We start from the raw sequence: 15,422 nt of genomic DNA, 5'->3' as shown, positions 1-15,422 counted from the left end.
CTGATCCAGAAACAAAGACTCAGGGAGAGGCTGAGCAAAGCAGTCTGGGCTGGGCCTATCAGAATCTGGTAGGACACACTTTGAAGGGTTTATGCAGCAGAGTTCACCAACCTTATGTTCTGGAAGGTCTGTAATCTATAAAGAACTCTTTCCAGGAACTGCATTTTAAGGTATGAAACACTAAGCCTCCCAGCTAAACCATCAAGCCCGACCAGCCCCTGTGGACTTAGAAGCCCTTCGATCTTAGTACACTTTCACTACTTTAATATGATTATGAGGCAAAGTGGGCACTGTTACTAAGTATTAATTTCACTTTACAGAGGAGAAACAAAAAGTTAAGTCATTTATCAAAATTCACACATTTAGAAACTGGCAGGGCTGGGATTCAAATCTAGGCCTACCTACTGTAAAGTTCTAGGCCTTAAAAAAAGCATAAGTTGTCCAATTATAAAGTGATACAGATTTATAATAAATGTAGAGAAATGAATGAGTTAGATAGTGAAAGCCCCTCATTATCCCAAACCAGGAGAGATCAGCCAAGGAAACATTCAGTGTATGTTGTTCAGCCTTTTTTGTGCAAATGACAATAAACATTAAATACATATACATTCATATTACAAGGATGGGGTCATACTTTTTTTGTTATTCTACAGTTTGTTTGTTTTTTCACTTAGTGGTGTGACTTGGACAACTTCCTAGGTCAGTGCATATGTAGATTCTTTCTAATGGCTTCATTGCTATGGAGATGATCCATTCTTTATTTTCAATAATTCCCATTTGATGGCTATTTTATTTCCAAAATATTAATATTTTAAAAACATGTTGCAGTCATATGTATACACATATGCATATTTCTATATATGTATATACTATGTGGGTAGGACAGTGTGTAGGGAAATTCCTAGAATTGGACTTGCTTGCTTAACAAAAATGCATTATTATTTTTTAAAATTTGGCAATTTTTCTTCCAGTCCTCATTAACAATGAGTTTGATTTTGATTAGGCATGTAAATTTTATTAATCAGATAAAAGGGAAATACCTTGTTTAAAGTTGCTGTTTCTTGATTACTTGAGAACTTTTTTCACATGTTACTTAGCCATTTATATTTCTCTTATGACTCATTCATGTCATTCACTCATTTTCATTGAAATCTTTATCTTTTTCGTACTGTTTTGTGAATGCTTTGTATATTTGAGATAATAGACTCTATAATGTTTTCTTTGATGACCCTTGTTGATGGGATATTAAGGTATGATTTAAAATCTTTTATTGTTTCATTTTAAAATAACTTCAGACATCCATCCCCCAAATTACAAAAATGGTTCAAATAATATCTATGCATCCTTTGCCCAGAATCCCTTAATGTTAACATCTTACATACCCACAGTATTTATCAAAATCAGGAAATTAACACTGATATAATACTGTTATCTAATCTACAGATCTTATTCACATTCTTTTTTCTGCTATAGAACCCATCCAGGATCACACATTGCATTTAGTTGTCAGGTCTCCTTAGTCTCTTAATCTGGCACAGTTCCTCAGTCTTTCATGATTTTGACACATTAAAGGGCACTGCACAGATATTTTGTAGAAAATCCCTTCCTGTTTGGGTTGTCTGATGTTTCTTCATGAGTATATAATCCAGGGTGTGACCTAGGCTGGAGATGGTCAAAAATGTCTTCCCTGAGGAAGAGAGGCTGCAGCTGATGCCGGAGAGATGAGTAGGATGTAGAAGTGTGAAATGAGGGTGGAGCGCATTTGCCTAGACCTTGCTTGGTGCAGCTCAGAAAGGTGCCAGTGTGTGGAGGAAGGTGTGCATGAGGAGACTGATGAGGAGGCAGCGGATCAGACTGAGCTCGTGGGCTCTATTATGGAGAGCGATGGGAAGCCACAAAAGGGTTTTAAGCAAACGAGTGACAAGGTATGGATCAGGTGTTTTAATGGTCATGGTATCTGTGGTATATAGAATTAAAGGGGAGTGAGATGGAAGCAAAGAGGCCAGTTAGAAAGCTATTCTGATAATGCAAGGTGGCATAGATTAGGGTGCTGTGAGCAAAGTTGGTGAGATGATTTGAGAGAGATTTTGAAGGGAGAATCAGCAGATGTAGGTGGTAGAATGGATATGGAGTTGAGAGAGAGGGCAGAATGCAAGGTAGGTGTCCCCAGGTTTTGTTGGGTTTTTAGAAATCAGGTGGATGTTTGTACCATTCATTTTGAGATAGTGGAAGTGTTTTATTCATCATAGTTAGAAGTATTTTCATTTCCAATTCCTTTAGGTGCCAACATTTAAAATGTCTTTGCCTGTTTATGCTCCTGTATCTGAATATATTCACTTAGCTTCCAAGTTCTGTGGATTTTCCTGAGAATCTTCCCTCAATAACTGTTTCCCCCCCGCCCCTGCATTCTTTTTAACACTCTTCATTCTAGACCCGGGTACCTTATTCCAGAGTTGTGAGCTTCTCTAGGCTACTGATTCCTTTCCACTCATAACTTTATACACCACTGTCAGCCTATTCCAATTTAATGAGCACATCCTAAATGCCTCGCTGGGCAGGTCATGTTTAAGCAGCTAAACTTGCTTAAGCAGACTCAGGGATCACTTCCCAATTAAAATTTCAGGCAGAATGAAAGAAGGCCATTTTGATTAATAGTAAAAGAAATTATACTTGTCTCACTCCTTCCATAAAAATAAGTTCCACATGGATTGAAGATATTTATACAAAAATATGTAAACATAGAATTGCCCGAAGGGAAGATAGGTAAATAGAATTAAAACTTTTTTATAATCAGTGAGTTTGGTGACCTTTGAAATAAACCATGATAGGAAACCCACATGCAATAAAGTAAAAAATAGGTCCATTGTCAACCTAAAGTTTTAAAATTTTGTATGACAACAGAAAACCTTCAACCAAGAGTTCTACCTAACCTAATAAATGTAGAAGGCATGATGGAAGTTGAAAATCACCATTTTTCAACAGCACAGTAGTAATTGTTTCAGATAAGAATTATCTTTGGATGCTAAAATTACTGGGCAAAAATATTTGCATAGTCTCAAAGTAACTCCTTACAAGATACTTTTTAATTATGATGGGACAAATAGTATCTTTGCAGTAGAGAAACCTAGTAGACATAACTTATAATCAAGTGAGCAAAGTTAACATCATGAGTAATGGGACATATTGAAGACATGTGCTCCACACCATCATTCTTTTGCCAAAAATGCCTAACTCTCACTGTTTCCTGTATTACTTCTTTGTAGCAGTTGCCATGCTTTTAATGGTATAATTATGTAGGTTAGTGTTTAATGTCTGCTTATACCTCTCTACTCCAGCCACTCACCACTAGCAGAATGTAAGTTCCAAAAGACCACATATATTGGTCCCATTGCTCACCATTGTATCACCAGCTCTTGCACAAAGTAGGAGCTAAATAAATAGTGTTGAATAAATGAGTGAGTGAATTTGTTTCTAGCTAGCAATATTTGTGGAAAATATTGGGTGAGAAATTATGTTCGGATGTCCTGGCAGAAATGGATGGGAGGATATTTGAAGGCTCAGTGCTGAAGTTCAGGTGAAGTGCTCCTTTAAACCGTGAAAAGAAAAGTGTCCTATGGCATAAAGGTATGGTAAGAGAAAAGACAAAATTAATAATTGAGATGAAGAGAGAAGGAAGAGATTGAAAGAAAAAATCTTTCTAGTGTCCAGAGACCAAGACAGGAGTTTGTGCTAAAATAAGGAATATTTTTGCTCATCATTTAGGAGGTTAGAGCTGTCTTACAGCAGTTTTACTTGACAGCAATGATTGTCAAGCTTTAATGTGCATAAAAGACTTCATGGGCTGCTTGATAGAAGTAGAGACACTGGGGCACCCTTCCCAGAAATTTTGCCTCAGTGGGGGCCTAGAAATCTGGGTTGGTTTGTTTGTTTTTCTTTTTTTTAATCGGTACCCCACTCCCCACAAAGTAATTATGGTGCAGGTGATACAGAAACCACACTCTGAGGAAATAATACCTCAGAAATGTGGAGATGTTAACTAAAAGGCAGGAAGGTGGGAAGGGAATGAATGATGAGCAGATGGGGACAGCAGATAGACCCTTTGCTAACATCTCCGGCAGTAGAAGGAGCTCTTGGAGCCTTTCTGAAGGGCTGCCACAGGAAGTTACACAGGGGTACCGCCTTTCGTGCTTTTGTCTACTGAATTGAGGAGGTTGTCTAGTGCAAAAACTAATATGTGAATGTAACAGTCTGAACAGTTAATCATACTGTGTTAAGAAAATTGGAGAAACTGGAGAAGTATTGCAGGAAAGTTGTCTTTTGCTTGTGAATAGTAGTGCTGGACTAAATTCATCTTGTTGAAGTACTGTCCTTAGGAAACGTGTGAAGATTAAATAGAACTGATTAAACATGCCCCAGGACTGATCCTAATTCTGAACTTCAGAGAACTGGCAGGCAGGAAAATGCTGTTATTTTAAAAATGACTTTCTGTCTTGTTACACTTCATTCAATACACTTCATTGAATTGGGTATCCTCTTGATATAATTTTCTTAAAAGCAAATTGAAATAAAATGGGAAGCATGTTAAAATATATATAAAAATTTGAGTGGCTTATGGGTTGCTTATCTTTGGAATGCATAATTTCCAGGTATTTTTTACTGTTTCAACATAGGAGAGTAAAAACGAACAAATTCATTTCAACTTATGATGCAGAAATGTCTGTGGACAAATTTGAATTTCTGCTTCACTCCCCAAATTCATTTAACCCAATGACACCAAATGTTTTCATGATGAGTATTAATTGTATCATCTCATTCAAAGAATAAAGAAATCCCATGATTCCTATGTTTATGAGCATCTGAAATGCCTTTTTGAATACCCTAAAACTTAGAATGTATATTAAAAACCAGCAAATACTTTAAACTGAACTGTCTCTTAGTAGAATAATTATGTGTTTAAATTTCTTAACTGCAAATTCCAGATGGTCAGTCCACCAACACAATCATTCTGCTCAAGAAGTAAATGACAGAATGTTCTTTCATTTCTTTGGCAGGGAGATTATGAATCAGGTTTTGTAACGCTGAACTGAAATCTTCATTTCTGGAGTAGATTGTCATTCTTGTCCAAAGCCCAAGGATTTGTCCTTCCCTAGGATCCCACCATTAAATATTAAAGTTTAATTGCTAGTGTCACTGTGTTACTAAGAGCTTGAGCTATGGGTTGCAATCACCTAAGTTTTACATCCCTGCCCCATTATTTGCTCGATTTCCTTAACTCTTAGAGTCTCTAGTTTTCTCAGCAGTAAAGTGGAGATAGCAGTAGGGAACATTTATTGAGCGTTCACCAACACCAGCCGTTGCACTGTATGTTTCACAGGTATAATCTCACTTCACCTTCTCAACAACCCAATTCATTAGTTATTATTAGCAGCCCCATTTTGCAGGGTGGGAAACTGTTATTCTTTGATTAATGGTTGGTGGAGTCAGAATTTGAAACCAGTCTTTCGGCTTTGGATGTTGCATGTTTAATTTCCAGGTTCAACTGCCTGCTATTTGTTAAAGCTATAGTGAGTGCTGAGATAGTGTGTGTTAACACTTTCTTTCATGTAACCAGGGAAGGAAATCTTTCTGAAAGTGGGAGCTATTACTGTTGTGATAACTCTTTTGCCATCTTTTGCTATGTTAAAAATTATACATAGCCCTGCAATAATGCCTCACTTACCCAGAACTCAGCTCTTAATTATCTAGAAGAGAGTGGAGCAAAGAAAGAAAAAAGATAAGAAAATGCTTTTTGAGCAACAAAGTTAGAACTCATGTACACATTCATTGTAATCAGCTTGTTGTTTAATCACAGGAGAGCCCTTCAGGTCCGTTCCTAGTCTGCACTTCAGTTTGACTAAGTTAAATTATAGATATAAGATAGCTTAAGAGGGGACAGAGAAAGACTGAAGGCAGAAAATTTCAGTAAAGAAGTTGCTATTTAATGATTTTCTAGACTCAGGACAGATTAAAAAGAGGAAAATTAGAAATGGAGAAAGTATTGCTTTAGGGAGGTACGTTGAAATAGACCTATTCATCAAGAAAGGGTGAAATAATGTTCATATGTTAAGTAAGAATGTAATATATTTTAGTAATATTTCTTTCCAAAATGTCAAAACTTTATTTTAATTTTTAAAATCTACTCAGAATCACCACCTTTGTCATAGAAGCTAAAGATTTCCAGAGGAACCCTGTATCAGTTAGGTTACATGGTACAGAATGAGAGGTTTAAATAATGGCATTTATTATCTTACATAATAGGCTAGGCAAATGGTTACAGGATCAGTTCACAACCCACCAATATCAGAAAGGAACCAGGCCCCTTCCACCTTTTGACTCTGTTGTCCTGGGCACACTGGCCTGCTTCTTAGGCTTGACCTTTCTGGTTGCAAGGTGGCTGACACATTTCAAGTCTTACATGAAGACACAATGTCCAACTGATGAGAAGGTACAGATTTTCTAGGATGTCTTTATATTAGAAATGAAAATCTCTCCCAGAATCTTCCCAACAGATTTCCTCTCATCTCCCATGGGTCAAGATTTGGTTACTTGCCAACTTGCTGGATCCTGGCTGCAAGTGAGATTGGGAATGTGGATAACTCTGATGGGACTGGGCACTGCTGGCAGGAGAGAAGCAATGGTGGGGGGAGTGGGTGACTGTTCAACAGGTGACCAGCAGTGTCTGTCAAAAAATAATTGCAAAGAGGCAAGTAGTTAAACATCAACCATCTCTGATATCTATAAGGTATTTAGGACAGAGGTAATTAATCTCACTTCTCTAACCATTTGATATTAGAAGCGATTATCTTTTGTTGAGTTTCCCACTGCAAGCCAAGAACTGTGATAGAATATTTATTATCTCATTTAATCTTCATTTGAATTCTTCTGAAAAGGTGTTATTGTCCCTGTTTAATAGATGAAGATAATGTGCACCAAACTGTTAAATAAGATACTGTAGCACTCACAACTCATAGATAGTGGAAGCTGGATTCTCATACAGGTGTGTATGGCCCTAAAGCCTGAATTCTTGGCACTAAGGGTGGCCAACCACTTTCTTCTGCTGTTATGATAAAAATTGTATTGCACTATATGAAATAAATACTTTTATGGCTAGAAGCATGACTTCTTGCTCTCAGGGTAGACTAAACTTCAGTGTAATTGAAAACATGTTTAACCCGGAATACACCTCCAGGGATCTGAGACAAGCACTCGGCCCTTACTAGGTACTCAGTTATGATACTTACAAGTATAGGAAAATATGCAATAAAAACTTTTTCTAATATTGTGATCATTTCATTTTTATCTATATTCTGATGCAGATAAGGTAACAGCTGGGTCACAGCATATTTCAGATTTGTTGATATTACTCATGAGTATTTTAAAACTCAACATAGTCTTTGGTTTTGATGCCTGAGTTTAAAAATCCTTCAAAATGAACAGCCAAGATAGGCTTACTTCCGTTTGTCTTTTCCTAGAGCAGGTCCCAAGCTGTAAGAGTGTGACTCAGGAGATCCTTTTTGTATGTGTGCATCTATCTGTCCTTTAAGGCCTGGGAATGACGCTTTACCTGCCTTTATCTAAATCAGTTTGGGTCACTGTAGCCCACAGTCCAGGTTTATGCATCTCCCACCAATTAAAGCCCTCTCTGGTCATCCTGGAAAACCTGAACTCTAACCCAGTAGGGAAAAGAAAGACTATCAGTTTTGGCCAATGAGGTATAAGACTTCAAGAGGTGGCATAAGGTATTCAGACTTCTCTCAGCTGCCAGCAGTCACACCTGTTTATACAGGTTGCTGTACCACTCAGGTGGACAGAAGCACCAGGGAGAAAATGACAGGTTTGTGTGATGAACTCACTGGCTCTTCTCTAGTTTTGTTATTCAAACTTCTAAGGGGTCTGTGAGCTGCCTGGGATTCTCCTTTCTGTATGCTGGAAAATACTTCTTTATACATGAAAAGGTGCCAGCATTCTGAACTTAGCCACACAAATAAATAAGTAAATAATGGGGGAAAAAAGTTAAGGAAATTAAGTGTTTATTCCTGGCTAACTTCTTTGGGTGTGCATTGTGTCTTGGAGACACTGAGTTGGGACCCCAAAGCCAAGAGTTTGGGAGTGAACTCAGCCAAGCTATGAGAGTAAACTCTTAACAAGGCCAGCTGTGGGATGTCAGCTTGCAGAGCGTTCCTGCCCCTGCCAGGCCCCTCATGGATGAGACTCGGCTTTTTGCCACAACATTCTTGGACACATGGGGAGCTGCTTGGGTGGTCCCAGGAGCTACTTCTTAACTGAACAGCTGGGACAGTGGTTGGCCTCCATGGGCTCATTGTGAATATTTAGGTGCCAGCACCTCTTCCATGCCCCAGATTCCCAAGTCATTGATGGTGCCAGGATTAACTGAAAGCGGACAGTTCTACTTGTTCAAAGGTCTGTTTCAAGGAGAGGCCACAGTGAGGAAAAGAGGCTAGAGATGAAGGCAAGAAGGAAGGAAGTCTGAAACGAAAAGAACTCTCATGGGGTATATTTACAAGTTAAATATAGCACAAGGCTATAGTTCAGATGTTATCAAGCAATAGAAATGTAGGCCCTATGTGGGAGAGTAAGGAGGAAGTTGAAATTCAACCCGGTATTCCTGATGAACGTTTTAATTTGTTGTAAGCTACTCTTAGAGCAATGAAATTGGGCTGTGATGAGCCCCATTGTGAAGAAGGAAGGTGGGGGGTAGGGGGCCTGGTTAGGGTCCCTAGCAAGTAGATGACAGTGCCAGGACTCACACCAAGGCTATCTGAGTCCAAAGGACATGCCTGCACAGTGTGTACTCCATGGCACAAAGAGCTGCACAAAGGGCTTTTACTCAGAACTTGGAATTTGCATTTTATTAGGGCATGAGGTTGAATACTTTCCATCTACCTCAGGCATTCTCTGGGTGTCTTGCTTCAGGATATTTCTGGTTTCGCAAATCGCAATGTTTATCTTATCTTTCGCACTTGAAGACATCTTCAACTTGTCTTCACAGAAATTGCTGATGTGTAAGGAATTAGAGAAGATAACTTGCCAGCTTCACTCCAGCTTTCCTGTGTAGTTGGTATTACATGAATTGCTTCCTTCCTTCAAGTACCATTTGCTTTTAATCAGGGCACTTATGTTGTTTGCCTTTCCTCCTGTTGGAAATGGAGAACTTAAATTAAAATGGCTTTGATTTCTTCATTCAGAGACTAACCATTCAGTTTGCTTGATCCACTGCTGTCATCACCTCCCTGTACCACCCCAGACACAGTCCCCTGTCCTCTGGATTCTTGTGATAACCTGTTAGCAGATCTCTCTACCTCTTCCCTTGTATAGGCTATTTTAAATTGTAGTAACATATAAAAGACATGGAAATTGCCATTTAACCATTTTTATTTTTACAATTCACTGTCATTCATTACATTTACAGTTTTGTGCCACCGTCCATTATCAAAACTTTTCCATCACCCCAAACAGAAATTCTGTACCTATTAATTACTAACTCCCCATACCCCTCCCCCAGGTCTGGGTGATCTCTAGTCTACATTCTCTCTCAATTCGCTTATTCTAAATAATCCCCTAAATGGAATCATACAGTGTTTGTCCTTTAGCGTCTGGCATATTTCACTCAGCATAAGGTTCTCAAGGCTGTAGTATGTATCAGAACTTCATTCCCCCAGAGTTATTTTTTGAAAATGTAGAGCAAAACATGCCACGCCTTTGCTTAACGCCCTAAATAGCTCCCCATTTCACTCCATGTAAAAGCGAAAGTCCATACTGTGGTCTACAAAGGCCATGAGGTCTCACCCTTCCTGAGCTCTCAGGCACCCACGCTGCCCTTCTTGCTTTTGCTAAAACCTGCCAGACGTCCTTCCACCTTAGGGCATCTGCACTTGCTCTTTCCTAACCCCCTCGCCTCACCTCCTCCAATCCCCTGCTTCATTTTTTATTTCCAAGTCAGACCTTTTAACACTGAAACCTGCTGCCCACCCTGCACCATTCCCAATCCTCCTCACTCTGCTTCTTTTTTCAATAGCACCCATTGCCTTCTAATTTACTGTGTAGTTATTTATTAGGGCTACTGTTTATAAATGTAAACCCCACAAAGGCTGTGATCTTTGCCTGTTTTGTTCACTGATAGGACCTTGAACAGTGCCCGGCACATTCTTGGTTCTCAGTTCATATTTGTTGAATGAATATATGATTCAATTAATGAATGGACCTGAGTTAAGAGAATTTAATGAGCTACCTGTAAGGTCTTGATGACTGATGCATTTGGGGGACACGTGTCAGCACAGATTTAGAGACACATATTTACCAAACTTCTGCTGTATTCATGGGGTAGGCTTTAAGGAGATTGCCGCTTCGTTCATTCATTCCAAAATATCTAGTACCTATTATATAGTGGGTACTGTAGTAAACTCACGATAGAAGGCAAATAATAAATATTCCAATTCCTGGTCCCAGTGGTGCCAGATATTCTGATTTTTTTTTAAGAGAAGCTGGGTATTTGAAATTTTATATAAAATCTCCCAATTTTCATGTTTTGGTAACTAATTTAAAAGTTAAAGTTTGCTGTAATGACTAAATTAAATACATGTGACAGCCAAATGTCTGTGGGGCTATAGTTTATAATATCTGGCTTACATTCTAGTCTGAGGGATTGTGTGGCACCGACCCTGAAGGAGTATGAAATTTCTAGAAGGTTAAGTGGTATCTAATATTCTCAAGATTTCCATGAGCTGAGGGGAGGAAAGGGCATATGTCTGCTACTTCCTGTATCTGGGGTAAGGGGGGGTGGGGTGGCGGTGGGATAGACAGGATGCTGAGGCTGGACAGACAGGTGCTGAGGCTGCGGAGGAGTGCTGAGACTGGCAGCAGTCTCCCACAGGCTACACCGACTCTTCCTTACGAGGCTGAACTCACTGCATTAGTCGGGATATAGGTCCAGCTGCCTAAACAAAGACAAAGGATTAGACACAAAAGAAATTTGTTTCTTAAATGGTCTGAGGGTAAGCAAACTAGGATGTGCCTTTTCTCTTGCACTGCGGTCACTTGTCCTCGTGAATCACCTGTGTCGGCACTCCAGCTGGTGGGAAGGGACGCGGTGGGGAAGGCCATGTCCTTTTCCTCTAAGGGCAGGTCCGGATTGACCGTGTCCCTTCTGCTTACAACCCACGGGCCAGAACTTGGTCACCTCGCCACATCTAACACCCAGAAATGCAGGGACAGGTTGCTTTTAGCTGGGTGGCTTTGTATCAGCTAAAAAATATATTTTTATATCAGAAAGCCCCAAATCTCCCTTTTCTCACTTGGCAATTCCATACTTCTAAGGCAGAGCCCAGTGTCTTCTCTAGAAGTGTAAAAGGCTAGATATTTGCTATTTCAGCCTCCTTCATGGCCAGGTCGCAGGCATGAGGCCTGGGATCTACCAGTGAGTCACCATCTCATACTATGACCTCGAAGCTAGTGACATTACAAAAAAAGAGGGAGCTGAGGGGAGTGGATGCAGCTCAAGTGTTCAGCTCCTGCCTCTCATATGGGAGGGCCTGGGTTCGTTTCACAGCGCCTCCTGAAAAAAACAAAAGCAAACAACAAGCAAAACAAACAGACAGAAAAATAACTTAGGGAAGCCAATGTGGTTCAGTGATTGAGCACCAGCTTCCCACGTACGAGGTCCTGGATTCAACCCCCACCCGTACCTCAAAAAAAAAAGAGGCAGCTGCATGCAGATTCCAGAGCAGCATCTGGGGTGGTGGTGGAATTGCAGATTCCCTTGCCTGGCAGTGACAAAAGCTAGTGCCACAGGGTGATTTCTTTTTTTTAAGTCATTGCTTTTTTTAAAAACATTAGAGTGTTGTAGGTTTACAGAAAAATCATGCATAAAATGCAGTCCCATAGGGTGATTTTGAATGATGTTACTGCATATGTCGTCTCCAAACCTGATTTCTCTGGCCCTCCTAGAAATTTTTGATCTTTCCGTGATTTCAGGAGTCAGTACCTTTGCTTGCACCTAAGAATCCTGCTTGATAGATTCTCAATACAAGTGTCTTTTAGAGTATCCTTTGGAAATCTCACGTACCCAAATCACCCGGGCCACTTCCTAAAAATGCCTGTTCGTGGACTGAAAGCCAGTGACTACGAATCCTTGTGGTTGAATCGCAGGAATCTGCATTTTAAACAGTCTCTGGTTTGTATGATTTTTAGGTTCAGGCCAATTTAAGAACCACTGTGATAATGTTTCCAACTTTCATAATTATTTGTTATCTGCCTAGGGATCTGAATAACCACTAAAAGAAATAATTCCAAGCTTTTGCAAGGCCCTAACTAATAGCTAACTGGTATTTCCTTATCTTCTCCCTCCTACACACTCCATAAGTCTTTGTTCTGTTTCTTGAACTGCTTTAAAGTCTTCTTTTTTTCCCCTTGGTTTATTTATTCTCGCTGAGAAATAGTAATTCCCCAAATGGAATCACCTACATTTTATAGTGGCAGAAGTGTTCCCTTAGGTTTTAAACCACTGCATTTTTGGTTCTCTCTAGGTCATTTCTTTCTTGGACATTTCTGCAAATCTGCTTGCAGGTTTATTCCAGGGATCGTGGGAGAGAATAAAGGGGAAAAGACAAAAATACAAACTGCTTGAAGCGTTTCTCAGCCATGGATTCAGGCCAGAAAATGGCAAAGAAGGGTTGACCAAAATCCTTCTGAGATTTGTAGAATCATGGAATGTCTTGAAAAATGTCACAAATTAAGAAATAAGGAGAAGATATGTCTCCAAAATCACATAAGTCATTAGTGGGATGAAAAGGCCAAAATAAATTTAGAAGTGGATGTGGTGATGCAGAGGGTGGCCTAAACTAGCATAAAAGGAAGGGGACTAACATTTATTGAGTGACTGCTACATGTCAGGTAATTCACTTAACCTCTCTGAGCCTCAGTTACCTTAACTTAGTAGCTAACACTTATGAAATAGTGACTGAGTTCTAGGAACTTTTCTAAGCACCTAATATTATAACCCATTCAGTCCTTACCACAGCCACAAATAGGGCATGGGAACCATTATTTCCCCATTTTTCAGATGCACAGAAAGGTTATGTAACTCACCTGCAGTCACAGCTAGTGTATTAGTTTTCTGTTGCTATGTTACAAATTACCAAATGCTTAATGGCTTAAAACAACAATATACCTTTATTATCTCACAGCTGGGCCTGGAGTCCAGGCACAGTTTAGCTGCGTCCTTGCTCATGATCTTACCAGGCTGCAGTCAAGGAGTCAATCAGAGCTGTCATCCTGGGGCTCAGGGCCCTTGTCCAACTCTACAGTTATTGGCAGCTGTAGAACTCATGCTGGCTTGCTTCTTCAAGGCCAGCCTGAGAGTGTCTCCCTCTTTTAAAGGGCTAGCCTAATTAGGTCTGCCCACCCAGGAGAATCGCCCCTGTGATTAAAGTCAACTGATTAGGAGCCTAAATACCTCTGAAAAATCTTCTCATCTTTACCATATTACATAAAATGGGAGTGATAGCTTGTCACCTTTGGCATAGGTAATTGCTTTTTAAGAAGCAAGTTACAGGTCCCACTCACACTCAAGGGAAGGGGATTACACAAACCCCTGGTGTTAAGGAACTGGAGTCACGGGAACCATCTTAGATTTTGCCTACCACAGCTAATATGTGGGAAGGCTTGGTTTAAATGCAGCTTATCTGGCTCAGAGTCCATGCTCTTACCCACTGTAGTATTCTTTCACCCTTTGGAAATGGAAAACATCCTTGATAACCTTTGTGTAGTGTTCCAAGTTGGATAATACCCCAGCAAAGTCATAATGAATGCTAGTCAAATATTAATTCCATTCCTACCTCCACTTTCTAACCATATCCACCTGCAATTTTATGTTTGCAGGAAGAGATTTCCAACAGTCTCTTTAGAAATTCAGGTGTATATCTATGTGTGTGTGTGTGTGTGTGTAGATAGATAGATAGATAGATAGATAGATAGATATTCTATTTGTTTATATGCTTCTGAGGCAGGAATGACCTACGTGTTGGGGATTGGGTTCTCACCCTAGATCTGCTTTTTTTGTCTTTGAAACAGATGAAGTGATTGCGAAGAAAGAGCAAACACCTTCATTTGCAGACAGAACAATATGGATCAGCCATTTACTGTGAATTCTCTGGTAGGTATAACCAACTGATTTCCATGTGGTTGAAAACCCCATAAGAAGAACAGAAACATACCAAATGTGAAATGAGTCAGAATTACTCCAAGATGTTTAGTATTTATAGTTTTTCATCCATCTGTGATTATCTCCTTTAAGGAAGTGACTAATAAAGCCATCTTCATTAGAATTAAAAATAAGGTTTATTTTTCCACAAAAGTATGAAATTTTAATTTGTCTCACTGGATTCCAGGAGTGTAGTCCTTTGGTAGAACACTGGAGAAAAGAATTTCATTGCTTACATCATAGGAGGTACATAATCTGTGCCTCAGTTTCTCTATAGGTAAAAATTGGAGGCTTACCTTGTGTGGTAATGACTGATGGAAAAGTATGTATTTAAGTATAGATACTGCTTTGAGACCTCTGTGGTAAATGTAGTGTCTGTATACTAGAGCCTTGTGCTTTTCTCAGTTTTCCTCTTATTAACACTGAATGCTTTGTCTAGCTACATCTTAGAAGAGGAAAAGGAGGAAATAATAGGGGCCTTGGGATCAGATGGGCTTATTCTGTGTCCCCCACAGTCTGAGTGTGAATAGAGACATTCTGTAACCTCCATGGTCCTGTTTTTTGCCTTGTGATTTAAGGCAACTGGAAACAATATTCTAATGTTTCCAGCCAATTATGGGGGCTCAATAAATGGAAGCTGTCATACTATTCTGCTCTTCTGCCTCCCCCCCCCCCCCCCCCCCCCCCCCCCCCCGCCCAAACCACAGAGCACAACACCAGAATGTAAAGAAATGGAGGGTCTGGTTCTCACTCTGAAATAAGTTATGATTTCTCTGTTCCAAGAAAGTCCTTCACAGGAGCTCTGTTGGCTTGAGAATACATTTGAGGAGCAAAGAATTTTATCACTTTCTGAACCCATGCCCATCTCTGCAAAGGAAGGAATCATCCTTATGGAGGGCCTAGTGTGTTTTTCTAGAACATTATATAGGAATAGTTAACATTTTAGTGTAATGTCAATGTGAGAATGAGCTCCAAAGCTTTTTCATCTGGAAGCTTTGTGTTTTCATCCAAGAAACTCACATTCAAATGGAACATATAGATTGATGAGGATTTTGAATGTTGCCCAATTAATCTCTGAAATCAGTGTTAAATTTGGGAAGGATAACTATTCAGTAAAAGAAAAATAAATCTTGTTTTTATTTCCAAATTAAAAAGATACAGACAA

General features: G+C 39.6%; 1 protein-coding gene across 5 annotated transcripts in view; it reads left to right on the top strand.

The window, feature by feature from the left end:
* Nucleotides 1-15,422, top strand: part of STAMBPL1 (STAM binding protein like 1) — a 41,769-nt gene that overhangs the window by 7,372 nt on the left and 18,975 nt on the right. For 4 of the 5 annotated variants that reach the window (XM_071215788.1, XM_004464538.5, XM_004464535.5 and 1 more), the window contains one exon: nt 14,128-14,209. In XM_071215788.1, the coding sequence (XP_071071889.1) occupies nt 14,180-14,209 (30 nt within the window). In that variant the 5' untranslated portion in view covers nt 14,128-14,179. Of the gene's footprint in view, nt 1-12,209; nt 12,230-14,127; nt 14,210-15,422 lie in introns of those variants that run through there. The other variant, XM_071215787.1, reaches the window with a different exon arrangement.

This window comes from Dasypus novemcinctus, chromosome 6 (genome assembly GCF_030445035.2).
Source record: "Dasypus novemcinctus isolate mDasNov1 chromosome 6, mDasNov1.1.hap2, whole genome shotgun sequence".
NCBI classification, from domain to species: domain Eukaryota; kingdom Metazoa; phylum Chordata; class Mammalia; order Cingulata; family Dasypodidae; genus Dasypus; species Dasypus novemcinctus.
This window is presented reverse-complemented; position numbering and strand designations above follow the sequence as displayed.